At 40.2% G+C, this 14,078-nt stretch overlaps 2 protein-coding genes across 2 annotated transcripts; both read left to right on the plus strand.

The window, feature by feature from the left end:
- Window positions 1-705: 705 nt before the first annotated feature.
- On the plus strand, window positions 706-8,646 carry skor2 (SKI family transcriptional corepressor 2). The gene is made up of 7 exons (XM_078272077.1): window positions 706-2,694; window positions 3,360-3,423; window positions 4,236-4,313; window positions 6,746-6,811; window positions 7,140-7,238; window positions 7,464-7,531; window positions 8,590-8,646. The coding sequence occupies exons 1-7, from the start codon at window positions 706-708 to the stop codon at window positions 8,644-8,646; spliced, it is 2,421 nt and encodes an 806-aa protein (XP_078128203.1).
- A 3,016-nt stretch (window positions 8,647-11,662) lies between these two features.
- On the plus strand, window positions 11,663-13,885 carry ier3ip1 (immediate early response 3 interacting protein 1). Its single transcript, XM_078271627.1, has 3 exons — window positions 11,663-11,804; window positions 12,225-12,326; window positions 12,835-13,885. The coding sequence occupies exons 1-3, from the start codon at window positions 11,714-11,716 to the stop codon at window positions 12,888-12,890; spliced, it is 249 nt and encodes an 82-aa protein (XP_078127753.1). The 5' UTR covers window positions 11,663-11,713; the 3' UTR covers window positions 12,891-13,885.
- Window positions 13,886-14,078: the final 193 nt, after the last annotated feature.

A 14,078-nucleotide genomic window follows, 5' to 3' on the forward strand; every position in this document is an offset into this window, starting at 1 on the left:
TTCACTGGCCAACTTCTGTTGAAAACAGACGCAGGCAGACACACTCATTACTTTAAAGCTATAAATGGAGAGCTGTAACATGCTAAAGAGGCTATACTTTGTGGGCAAAAACATTTAATAAATAATTTTTTTTTTTTTTTTTTTATAAATGCAGAGGTACTACATGAAAAATAACTGTTGCATTTGTATTTGCTGTCAACCAAACACTTCACTTATTATCACAGAGAAATGTTAATTCAGTGTCCCAATTCACTTTATAATTTATCTATGCACTCAATAATCTTATTAGAATAGTTGTAGATGACAAATCAATTTTTTATTATTTTTGAAGTGATGTTGAAGTAGGATATTTAAAGAAATTAGCCCGTTCCTAAAGCAAGAAAAGATAAAAACAGTTTGGTTTTTGTCTATAAAATTGTGTAACAGATATACATTTAATTTAAATGCATTACATTTAAAATACTATTCAATATGTCAATATGAACATTTATTTTTTGCAAATTCCACACATCAAAGTATTTCTGGGCACACCTACGTGTATATTATAAGTAATTAACTAGCTATTTCATATTTTGTGTATTACAGGAAGACAGGACGTGTGTAAACGAGGATTTTTTTATGGTAAAAAAAAAAAATCAACTCATGGATTTTTATTTCTTCCTTTCTTTTCATGCAGGTCTTTCAACAAACAGTTTTCCTCCAAGTATGGACAAGACCCATCTTTCGAGCCCTAATGATATCATAATGACGAGCTCAACAGGCCCCTACCAGCAGGAACCCCTGACACCACCCAGACCCGCCCATCTCCACTCCTCATCCTCTTCCTTATCCTCCCCCTCTCCGTCCTCTTCCTCCTCACCCATGAAGCCAAACCAGGTCGGCCAGGTCATCCTATACGGCGTTCCCATTGTATCACTAGTCATTGATCACAATGAGAGACTTTGCCTGGCACAGATTTCCAACACGCTCCTCAAGAACTACAGTTATAATGAGATTCATAATCGTCGAGTGGCGCTGGGCATCACCTGTGTCCAGTGCACTCCGGTTCAGTTGGAGATTCTTCGCCGGGCCGGTGCCATGCCCATCTCGTCACGCCGTTGTGGCATGATCACCAAGCGCGAAGCCGAGCGCCTCTGCAAGTCCTTCCTGGGAGAGAACGCACCGCCGAAACTGCCCGACAACTTTGCCTTTGATGTGACACACGAGTGCGCCTGGGGTTGCCGTGGTAACTTCATCCCGGCACGCTACAACAGCTCCAGGGCCAAATGCATCAAGTGCTCCTTGTGCAACATGTACTTCTCCCCAAATAAGTTCATTTTCCATTCCCACCGCACACCAGACGCCAAGTACACCCAGCCTGACGCCGCCAACTTTAACTCCTGGCGACGACACCTCAAACTCTCTGACAAACACCCAGCTGACGAGATGGTCTTCGCATGGGAAGACGTCAAAGCTATGTTCAATGGAGGAAGCCGGAAGAGAGCGCTGCCCTCCTCAGCCCATTGTTCCTCCATCGGTTCTATGAAGACTCACCCGGGTTCGGTAGTGCCTCACATGATGGGTGACTTGGGTGCTCAGAAAAGAGCCCGCTTTGAAGACGAGGATGATCTGGATGGAGGCAGTATGTCTCCCCGTAAGACACCACGTAGCTACCCTGTCATCCCTGTCCCAAGCAAAGGCTTTGGCATGCTGCAGAAGTTCCCTCCCACGTCGCTCTTTCCCTCGCCTTACCCCTTCCCAGCATTCGGCCTCTGCCAGCAGAAAAAAGATGACAGTGATGTTTCCAGTGGGCAGAAAGGAGCAGGGTTGTCAGGTCTTTTATGGCCTGGCCGCAAAGACACTTTTTATCCTCCTTTCTGCATGTTTTGGCCACCAAGAGCGGCAGGAGGAATCCCTGTCCCCACCTACCTCCAGCCTCAGCCCAGCGCCCTCTCCTCTCTGGCAGACAACCCCTCTCTCAGGCAGGCCTTTTTGGATCTCTCAGAACCAAGCGAGCCTGTAGCTGTAACCGGCAACGAAAATAGTGTCAGCGCAACCATGGCCCCCGGCAGCGCGACAACCACACCAAGATCATCCGGGCTGTTTGACCCAGAATGCACCACAGTAACACCTGACCTTCGCCCTGTGACGTCAGAGGGCTGGCTCAAACTCCTGGACACCCCAACCTTCCAAGCCAGGAAGCCGAGCTACGGCTCAGCCTTCCGACCTGTGATCAAGGATGCAGAGAGCATGGCCAAGCTCCACAGCAACGGTGGAGCAGTCACTGGGGCAACAGATGAGGACTTTGGGGTCGTGGTCGCCCGGTCAGACCGCCAGCAGCGGCTATCGCCCAGCAGCAGCTGTAGTTACGGGAGTGATAGTGGAGGCGATGGAGAGGTGGAGGGAGTGGAGAGTGAGGAGGAGGGGGAGGTGGATGTGGAGTCGTCGAAGCAGGAGGACGAGGAGGAGGAGGGGAGCTTCACAAACAGACCGCCACAGACTCAAAGCAACCTGTACCTCCCTGCGTTGAGCGACGCTCATGGAGAGGAGAGGGGGAAGGAGAGAGGGAGTGGCGCTGTGTATACCAGCACCTCCCCTCCCTCCTCCTCGGACCCCATCCAGCGGGAGTCCCCCAGCCTTCCTGCCTCCCCTACTGCCAGCCTGCCTCTCTCCAGCTCCACCCCGCCTCACCGAGATGACCCAGCTTACAAAAACGTAAATATCCCCCCAGGCCACTTTAGCTAATTATTATTTAAATGGTGCTGCAGTCAGGCAGTGATACGATCTGCATAAGCAGATTGATAGGCTGGTTTCTCCCTGTAGAAATTGAAACAGTCACCCCACTCTGATCCTGGCTAATAGGCCCAGATGTGGATTGTTTAATGGCCACGGTGTGTTTGTTCTCCCTCTGTCACCCCAGCCTGTTAGGGCAACTCTAATCTTTAACCTGTCGACTCTCACATTAACCAGGCCTCTGAGAGAAAGAGAGGAGGAGGAGAGGGGCTTATGAGGAGCATTTTAAACCAGAGCAGAGTTGAATCATCCATTGAGTAACGTGCTGCAAATACATCTGACTGATATTAGAGACGGAGAGGAAAGAAAGGCTTTAACCATATACGCTAAATTGGATCATTACAGATGAAGGTTACCATTGGCTGATAAAAAGCATAGCGCCAACCAGGGAGATTTGCCCAATAATGAGTTACATTTTACACAAAAAAAAATCAATATTGATTGATATAAACAATAACCATCACATCAAAGAGTCAAAATTAGAAAGCCTTTATTCTGCCTTATAAGACTTATGTTCTGCTCTGTTGTAACTATACGATGCATAACAAGTATATGAAATTCTAACAGTCTATATTTTTTTTTTTCAGGTTCACAAAAATAGAGACGAAGGACTGCCTGTGTACGCAACCAAAGACAACTCCAGCATTTCTGGTGAGCACAGATATTTAAATCTTGTTTTTCTTCAATCTGTTTTTAAACCTTTTCTGTTCATATTTTCTGATGCACGGGTAAAAAAAAGTCTATAATGGTAGAATACGCCAATAAACACAAGATCAAAATTGTTCTTGGAAGCATAGTTTTACATGATAATGCTGCTCGCAAGTATAATGAAAATATCAGTTGTGTGCAATTCATCTTTTTTTTTTTTTTACTGTAAAATACTGCTCTCTTAAAAGTTAAAAGACATCATACACTATTAAGCATTTGCAAAACCAAAATGTAGTTTCTCTTTCATATATAATGTACAAAAAACACTTTGCTCGCGCTGCTGTTTGCATGGGTTGCTTGACACTATATCTTTCACCCTTAAGTTGTTTTACAATGTGTTGGTTTCATCAAACGTTTGAACAGGTTTTTACACCGTTTCATCAAATAGCATTACACAATCTATTTCAGCAAACTGTTACACACTATCTGTTTCATCAGACGTCCTAGTCAGTTGTATTATAGCATCTTTGTTTCATTTAGTGTCTGAGTGAGTGGTTTTATAGTGCCTCTGTGTCCCTGCGAGGCTCATATTCCTGTGACGTTTCATTTGCTCCTCTCATCTCCCACTCTGACCCTTTCGCTGAAGAAAATGTCTTGTGTGTGTTTTGTGGTGGAGTGCTCTCATGGCCCACATACACACAAAGGACACACACCATGCGCACACTTAGTTATCTCCATGTGTCCGGATAACCAGCTCAACCAATGGGCCTTACTGAAACTCTCTTCCTGTCTTTCTCTGTCTCATTTTCTCTCAGATGAAAACAAAGAGCAGAATAGTTTCTTTGTGCCAGACAGTGAAACGTCAGCGCCCGACTACTGGAGGGAAAGCTCAGGTAGGAATACTCACTTACGTGTTTTTTGTTTTTGCAGAGCAGCTGGAGATGGTAAACTTCAATCAAAGAAGAAAACACAGAAGTATTTTAAAATGACATGTTAGGTACTCCTAAAAGTATAATTATTAGGATGGCAAGGTTAATTTAAATTCTGCATTTGGCTTTACTCTAGTGTAATTTGAATCTCACATCGCAGAGCAACTCTGAGGTCTTTATGAAGCTTCAGATTAAATCATGATCAAACATTTACATCAGAAAATAAAATAAAAAAAACACTTAATATTTGCAAGGGCATCTTGAGACTGTACAGTTAGCAAATTAGAACTACAATCTTGAATAACTTATCTACAAAGCACAAATATAATTATTTGCAGTCTGACATAAAAAAAAAAAAAATCAATTTTGATTGTTTAACACAGATCGATTTGTATTATATAATGGCATCAAAAGCTAAAGCCTTGTTTTAATTCAGCACACACCATGTGGATGAATATGCACCGTGTAAAAATGTCCATACATAAAACAGACAATGCTGATTTAAAAAAAACTCTTGCTTGGAAAAACATATGACTTTATGTACATAAGTTAAAATTATGTTATCTACTTATTACACAAATGAGACTCAGAATACTGAATAATAAAGCAGTGAGAGAAAGCTATTCAGTCTTCAGCTTCATCCACCTCAATCTCCTCCTCTCAGACATGAGCTAGGGATTCATATAAATACACAGAGATGAAACGGCAGCGGAAAGCTGCTTCTGCCTCCGCTCTGCCACGGCTGCTCTCTTTAGCGGCATTGTCGCCAGGGCTGTTGCTCTTAGGGGGGCCGTTATAGTTCAACAAGAAAACATCAGCTCAGAGATAAGCAGCCGCGCTGGCAATCTCCATCCTAGACCCATATTGCCGACGACATAATTGCCTTTTTTCCCCTTTTCCCTTTTTTCCCTTCTCAGCGCAAAAAAACCCTTTCCCGTTTGAAAAAGATCACAGCTTATTGCCTTTTCATATCTGTCAGGAAGACATTAAAAGTGCTTTATGACATCTGTGCCAACATTTATATCTACCCCCCCCCCCCCACCACCCCCCACCCCGACCCCTACCTCCACTCCCTCGAACCCTACACACACATACACCGTAATGATCTCTGCACATAATGTATAATGTATTTCGAAAAATTACACGAAACAAATTAAATGAGACCACCTTTCCCCTGATTGCCAAATGTCTCCCTGGGCGGTGGGAAGCTCTACGTGATTAGAAGGCCTGATTCCTTCGAGTCCCACCCCCCCCTCCACTGTCTTTAAACTCTCCCTCTGTTTCTAGGGAGAAAAAATAATCTAATTTTCCATTTATGTAATGCAAACCGCCTTGGCTTTGACTATTCACGGTTAATTGACTGTCAAACGAGGTTGTTATCCTCGGGCTCTGTCTGCAAATTTGCTTGTCAAATGAGACAGAGAGAGGAGAGGAAAGGAGAGAGAGGAGAGGAGGAGAGAGAGAAGAGGAGAGCTCTCTCTGCTCTAAATGAGAGAGAGAAGCATGGGGAGGCTTAAGGAGCCAGGATATGAAATGACTGGAGGGGAATATACATATCGAGTTTGCTGGATCGCTTCATTTAAGGTGCACAATGCCTCATTGTCACTATTCAGACGCAAACATACACGCAGAACAATATAGAAACTTTCAAACTGGTACATTTGAAAACAGCATGTGATGAAGATGTTTGTTTAAAAAAAAAAAGGCAAATGGAGGATGGAGAAGTTTTAAAGCAGTTTTAAAGTAGGTTGCTTCCAGCAGTAACAAAGAGTACACAGACAAAATATACATCAACACAACGAAATGCTGCATAACTATAAATATACTGTTTTACATTATTTTACGGTTACTCTATCCTCATGTAGTTTTCATCGCCACTCCCCTGCCAAAAAAATAACAGTTTGGAAGCACAGCACCTACACTTCAGTTTTAAGAGCTACAAAATCGATTTCATTTCTGAACCCAAGCAGTGTTCTTTTGTTGTCTTAATAGAAAGCAATATGATCTGACAGCAAGAAGAGATTGAACATGTCAGGGAGAGGGAGTGCAGGAAAGGTCTCCATCTACAGCGCCGTCACAATTGTTACCACTATCTTACACTGACATCTAGAGGCCAGCAAGTGAATTACAGTGCTCCACTAAAGACTGGCGGGGCAGTTAGGGAGAGGATGAGGCGATGCAGAATGGTTTACACTGCAAAAATAAGAAGACTGATGGGAAATGAGTCCATGACACGATTATGAATATGATATGGTAGATATGGTCAGACATGGTCTGATGTTGTGGTAGAATAGGATTGGAACTCTCGGTGCCAAATACAACTTACATACTGTAACTACGTCTGAAAATGAATATGGCATATGTGCAACAGAAATTAAGTCTTTTCGTGTTTTCAGGTGATCGAAGCCAAGGTGCTGCCTCTCCGGTGCCGCTAAAGAAGGACGTTGAGAACATGGAGAAAGGTAAAGATTGTTAATTTGAGGAACACAGCTTGTTGCTCTTGGTTGAAATTATTGTGTCTTTGTAAATTACACAGTGTGATCTAGACCTACTCTATCTGTAAAGTGTCCTGTTATGATTTGACTCTAAAAATTAAATTTAATTGAATTGAATTGAATTGATATGTAGGTAAACATCCCCACTCCTCTGGTCACTGGATTGACCATATAAATATAAATATATATATATATATATATATATTCTATTTTACTGAAATGATTTCTAACAGACAATTCCCTTTTCTCTTTGTACCTCTCATACTTTCATTTCTCCTCCTGCCTGCTCCTGCAGAGGAGCTCCAGAAGGTTCTACTGGAGCAGATTGACTTCAGGAGGAGACTAGAGCAAGAGTTTCACGCTCTGAAGGGCACCTCACCATTTCCTGTCTTCCGTAAGTCTTTTCGTAAGGCTTTTCTTTTTCATACTCTGAAGGGCAACTTCTCCTTCTCTGTCTTTCTGAAGTTCTTTGCCATTTTGTCTCCCCCCCCCCCCCCCCTTACTTTTCTCTTCCCCCTGTTTGACTCCTTCATCAGCTGTATTATTGAAACTGTACTTGATCAGTTACTCAAATGATAATACTGCTCAGTCTAATCATAGATTCTTGCGCTAATTTCAGATAATTTCCAAGACCAGATGAAACGAGAGCTCGCCTATAGAGAAGAGATGGTCCAACAGTTACAGATGGTAAGATTACTAATGATACAATCAGTGCTGAACACTGATGGAAAATAAATAGCATTGCTACGCCTTTAAACGGCAAACAAAACACCCTTTTATAGATACATGAATTTAAAAAGCCAATATTCATAATGATTTTCAGAAGGAATATAATTAAGACTAATTATGAAGCACAGTGAAATATAGTTACACAGTTTGAGCAGGAAAAGACAAAATCAAAAAAGCATCAGGAGATGTGACAATAACAGCCCAATTAACACTTCAACTACGGTAGACTGTAGATATACACATGAAATCCTAACCCATGTCTTAAACTAAAACAGAAATGAATCGAAGAATAAATAAAGCCACCAGGACTCAACCAGACACTTCTCCTATTGCTTATTTGTCCGTCAAACGACAGAGCCAATCATCGAGTTTGTCTTTCATGGGTGAGAAGTTCCTCTGCTGCCGCCTGAGTGTTTCCGTCCGCATCAATCACCGGAGCAGCTGGCAGACAGGCTGACAGACGGTGTTTGTCTTTGCTTTCTGACACATGCAACAACTGTACACGCTCGTGTGCACATGATCGCAAACCCCGCACGTCCACCGAAACACACGAACGAGCACGCTGCATTCATGTAACCACGTAGGCAGACGTCTGAACAGGCATACGAGCTCATTTATAAGCGTAAAAACGTAAAAAAAACAAAAAAACATTCAAAATTGACTAATGTGTCTAGAACCAGCAGATGGATCTGTCTGAGAGTAATGCCACATTAATTTCACCCAGACATTCATATGCCAACAAAAGTTTAGATTTATGTTGCTGCATTATATTTTAGAATTTTGATTGAATTTGAATATCCCACCCAAACTTTACACCTCTTGCCCAGAATTTTGTATTTACCCTTTTAAGTGTAATGGAAATATTAATATTATTTACAGTAACTTGTTTCTTTTCACAAATAGGCAAATGTGTTTTTTGTTTAACAAAATATTGTTATTAACCCTCACATAATGCATTATTTTAAAACTAAAAAGCCATTTTTCATGGAATCTCATGTGTCTGTTGTTTCTTTCAGATTCCCTACGCAAACATCCTCAGAAAAGAAAAGATCAGCTCCCATCTCAACAAGTAGCTATAAGGTGACTATTTTATTTTTTTCAATTATTTGATAATGCAGCATATTAATACTAACAATATCAACATGGTAGATGTCAGATGAGGATATAAACATTTAATTATTTACAACACAAAGCAGCGAGATTAGGTTCAGCAAAGTTTAATTGCCTTTGAAATGGTTCTAATAGTTTACTGGAAGCTAGACCACATTTAGCCTGGAGTTGAGTTTGTAGCCAGACCAAGGCTGTAATCATGCAAATGAAACTGATTTTATTTGAATGAATGGCAAATAGTGAAATTCAATTACTTTTCAGCGTTTAAGTTGCTTGACAATAGGCCATCCTGGTCCAGCAAACTTCAGCCATGTGATAGCTACAGTGTAAAGGATGTTCAATTTCACTTCACAGTGGCACACTAGCTAAACCTTAACACCTGCCTCTGGCCCCATTTTAACAGACTATAAGTGTCTTTAAAAAAGAACATGACACTAATGTTGGGATTTTATTTTATTTATGGTCTTCACAGGCTGAGTCAAGAAAATCCCATGTGAGAGGAAGAAGCTGCCTGGATTTCTGTAAATTTACCAAGAAAGGAAAAAACAAAAAACAGTCACATGAAAACTGACAGAGAAATATAGGAGAGAGACACGAACAGAAAGAAATGTGACACTATAGTATATAAATATGTTTCTTAAGTTTTCCTTGGACCGTGTTTTATTTCTGATTCTGCACTACAACCTCTGTTAATAGCCCTGCACTTAAACTCTGTCTTACAAAAACACATGTGGACCAGTTTGTACTGCTGTGGGGTGGCACAATGGTAAAAGTTTCATCCCTGTCTCCTTTTCCCTGGGTCTACTTTATTTCCCAAACGGTCTGAACTGAAATGGGCACAAACTGACGACATCAGGGGAAACAGAATGACTCCTGCTCTTTCCTCATTGCTGCACTGGCAGTCAGACTCAAAGCTTTACCCAACCAGGACCAAAGCAACCACAACCTTTCTCGTCTTTCCTGAATTTTAGGGCTGTTAAAGACCACCAGGAAGGCAGTTGGAGACTTTGTCAATACAAAACTCTGAAATGTTACGAGCTCTTTAAAGATGAAGAGCAAGAAGAAAGAGTCATAAATACATTAAGAACTGCTGCTGGCCCAACATGTACATACACCAGACTGTGGATGAGGATGGACTTCACACTAAGATTGTTGCTGTTGTTGTTGTTATTATTGATGTTGCTGTGGTATCACCAAATGAGGACCATAAAGAGAAACAAACATTCCAAGCTTTATGTACTGGCAACATTTGATCCTATAGGGATTCTCCTCATCGTGTCCAGTTGTGTTTAATGACCTAAACAAATCATTATTTCCACTGATTATCAACATGGTCAATCATCACTGAAGAGGTCAGATGCATCACGTCTAGTCTGTTAGATGACCCGAACTTGAATATGCCAGATGAAGAACAAAATAAAGGGGGGAAATGAATGGAGTATTGGTGTTTGGGGTTTTAAACCTAAAGATGCAATGAGACCATTATAAATAGAGGGTGGTATCGCAAAAAGGGTTCACGCTTTAAGCAAACTGTACAGTTTGCTTAAAGCACTGGCATTGGCAGAACAGTTTGTACTCATAGTTTTAGTATTTGGGAGTGATTTCTGAGTGTATAAAAAAAGAATTAAGTAGTATGTTCAATGCAGATGTTGCTGCACTGATTATACATTTTTCACCTTTTATTCATACAGGAAGAGTTACCTCAAAACAACATCCTGTGTCACATCTACAGTATATAGTTAAGAAGCAGTGTTCTTCTGTTAATTATAGCGAACATCTGGAGAATCCTTCGCTCAAAGGCACCCTGAAAGTATTGTTTACCCTTCACCCAAATTGTCTAACCATCAACCCACAGGCTTTACCTCCAGCCAGACGGGAAGGTAATATTGCCATCATCAGCTAAATGTGTGGGGTGTGATCAGATGGGGAATCGACATTTAAAGGCCAATTCTGTTTACTTGTTTGCCAACCAAATGAGTGTCCAGGCAACGAGGAGCAAAAGACTGAAGTTTGTCAGTGTTGTATATCTACCTGTAAATTATTTTTGCCTGACTGTACAAAATGTCATAGTGAGAATACTGAACCTCACAGTCAGTCTATCTATATGTGTTTGTTTGTTTATTTATTTGAGTACCAGGGCCTAAGACCCTGATTGTGAAAATATTATTTATTATAATGTTAAAGAAAAAGAAAGCAACATGATGATGATGATGATGGTGCAGTCAAGTGTATGAGAGAATAAAAATGAGAACTCACCCATCTTGTTTATAAAATGAAATGAATGAATGGATAGAGTTGTCATTTACTGAGAGCAATGTTATCATTATAAACTGTTAATGCAGATGTATTTACCTATGTTCTTGTAGTTTCTCTACTATTTATGTGTAAATTAAAAGTCTATACAATATTTGCTGTTTATGGAGTTGAAATCCTTTTAGCTCCATGCTAATAAGTCAGATTAGAAGGTGAACCCTTACTTACTTAAGAAAGAAAAAAAATGATATAAGATACATAGATTGGTAAAATAGAGATACATGTACAGTACATACAAACGAAATAAAGGAACAGAAGAGACAGTCAGTATACAGTGTAAGATAATGTGAAGATATTGTGAAAACTTTAGATAATCTTTTTATTATTATTGCTTTATTAGTTGATGTTCAAAAGAAAAAAAGTGAAACATATTGAATGAATTTAAATTTAATTTAATTTAAAATGTATTCATTATTTCCTTTTTTATAATCTTATTTTTTTTTTTAGGGAAGATAATTAAAAAGGGAAAATGTGACACATAATGTCCAAATATGACCTGATTCTGGCACAAATACACTCTTTAAATAAATAAATCAAAATAAAAGTTCCCTTGTTTAGTCCATGCGCTTTCACCGTGGATGTGTGGCTTCCACGAGTCCACTTTGAAATGAACGTAATGACGTCATTCACTTCTGTTGCACGACCTCCGCTGCCTGATTACGGCATCTACATTTTGTGGTGGGAGTGGTGCTGGACGAAGAAGAAAAAGTTGCCAGCATGGCGTTTACGCTGTACTCTCTTATCCAGACTGCCATTCTATGCACTAATGCAATCGCTGTGTTGCATGAAGAAAGGTTTCTAAGCAAGTGTAAGTACTCTGCCATGTTTTGTACAACGTACAGCATACATTTAATTGAAATAACCGTGTGTGCCATGCTAAAAGAAGCTAGCTAACGTTAGGTGTGTAACGTTACTAACGTACACTATTAGCTGCCTGTGTAACTTACTAACGTTATACTGACTCATGTTGAGATTTCCAGGGAGAACATTAAGGTGTGTTCATTAAGGAGAAATGTTAATGTGTGGAATGACATGAGTTTTCTATTCTTAGAGGTATTCAAAAATGAAAGGGGAAAACTGGCTGTTAAAATAACATACTCACTGTACATTTGCTGTCATGCTTTCTTTTCTCCTCTAACCAATTGCTGCCTCCTCCTGTTTCCGTTGTCCTTACTATATTTCCCCCCCTTTCCTCCTTTCTACTTGCACCGCCTTCATCTGTCTCCAGTTGGCTGGGGTGTTGACCATGGAGTTGGAGGTTTTGGGGATGATCCAGGAATCAAAGCCCAGATTCTCACCCTCATTCGCTCGGTCCGGACTGTCATGAGAGGTTGGAAAGATAGTTTCCCTATTTCCCTTTAGAAGAAAACAAAATAAAACCGATTCAAGTAAATGTTGAGTGAATGTCATATTTGGTAGGACTGGGTGTCCTTTTGAAATGTTCAGACACTGATTTCAATGACTGCCTGACTTCCTTGTGCATATACCATAACAGTACTTGTTTCGATTCCTCACAGTGGGTAAACAAGGTTTTCTTTAAAACCTTTTTTCTATTTAACAAAATAAACCACACTTCTCACATGCGTCAGTGTTTTGATTTTGTTTTTAAGAACTTTCATGAATAAAAACGGTCTAAAATCAGCTAAATTATTGTTTCAAATCAGGAAGTATGTAATCATAGAATTTGTAAACCTAACCAAACTTTCAGTACTTGACAGGTTTCGATACTCTGCGACAGGTACATTTCGCTCAGTACTCAAAAAGTGCTGCAAAAGTTTGATAGCCAACCCTAATACCTTTTGGATTTTGCTAACTTTTTGTTTGTTTTGTTTTCACAGTGCCTTTGATAATAGTGAATTCGGCCTGCATTGTCCTGTTGTTACTGTTCGGTTGACAGCGGGACACCCGAGTGCCAGTGTGAAAAAAATGAAGCCAGAGGACTAGACATGTACATGCACCCAGTAATATCCGTCATTCAGAGACTTCTGCCTTTGCCAGTCATCAGCAGGGTGGAATGGCATGGGAAGAAAGAAACTTAAAAATCAACATGCAGGTGCTCGCATCCAAAGAGAAGGAGAGTTGACCTGTCACTCGGTTGAAAGTATGGCTGGTGTGGACTTAACACCAGGACTAACGCTTACCTAACCTGCGTAACACCACACTTGATGATGATGATTCTGTCATCATCCAAAAGCTTTGTGCCGTGCTTGCGTTTTTGTCCTCGTTTTCACACATTGAGACACAAGGATTTGATATGTGTCAGTATTATCGTGTTACAAATGAGAAACTTGTGTTGTCAGCAGTAGGGCTGGACAATATGCAAGTATTTATTATATGCTATTACATTTCTATCCAGGGGTATAGCTACCTTTTTATTTATATATATATATATCTATATCATTTGGGAGTTTCCTAAACCAGGTAAAAAATATACACAATGTGTGTTTTTTTTAAGGCTGTTAATTTGTATTTTAGACTTCAGTGTGATTGTGTATTGTTTTGTCCTGAAATGTAAAAGGATATACTCTAAAACAACATTGCGACTATTGGGTAGGGAAATTACATTTACAGAAAATGTAATGTTAAATTAACGAAATGTGGAAAAAGTCCAGTTCCAGTTCCATAACTGCAGTTTAATATGATGAACAATGTCTTCTGTACCAAAATTGCAAAAATTCTTCACTTTAAACTGGTCAGTTGAACATTATTTGAAGCCGTATACACCTGGGATTGGGTCAGGTGTGTGTAATCTAGATTTTGAGCAATATTGCTAAACAGCTCAAAACAATGCACCGTTTACACATCAATACCCTCTTACTGCCACAAACATCACTGTAATGGTATTGGGATGTTTTTTTTGTCTTGAAATAAATGTATTAGTCAATAATATTCTTTGTATTGTCTCTCTTTTTACAAATGTGGATTTTTTTTTATATATGTATATCACACTACCGGTCAAAAGTTTTGGGGTCACTTAGAAATTTCCATTCCACTCCATTATAGACAGAATACCAGCTGAGATCAGTTGCATTGTTTTTTTTAATCAGGGCGGCAGTTTTCAGATTACATTATGTGCTTACAT

This window comes from Sander vitreus, chromosome 16 (assembly GCF_031162955.1).
Source record: "Sander vitreus isolate 19-12246 chromosome 16, sanVit1, whole genome shotgun sequence".
Classification (NCBI taxonomy): Eukaryota; Metazoa; Chordata; class Actinopteri; order Perciformes; family Percidae; genus Sander; species Sander vitreus.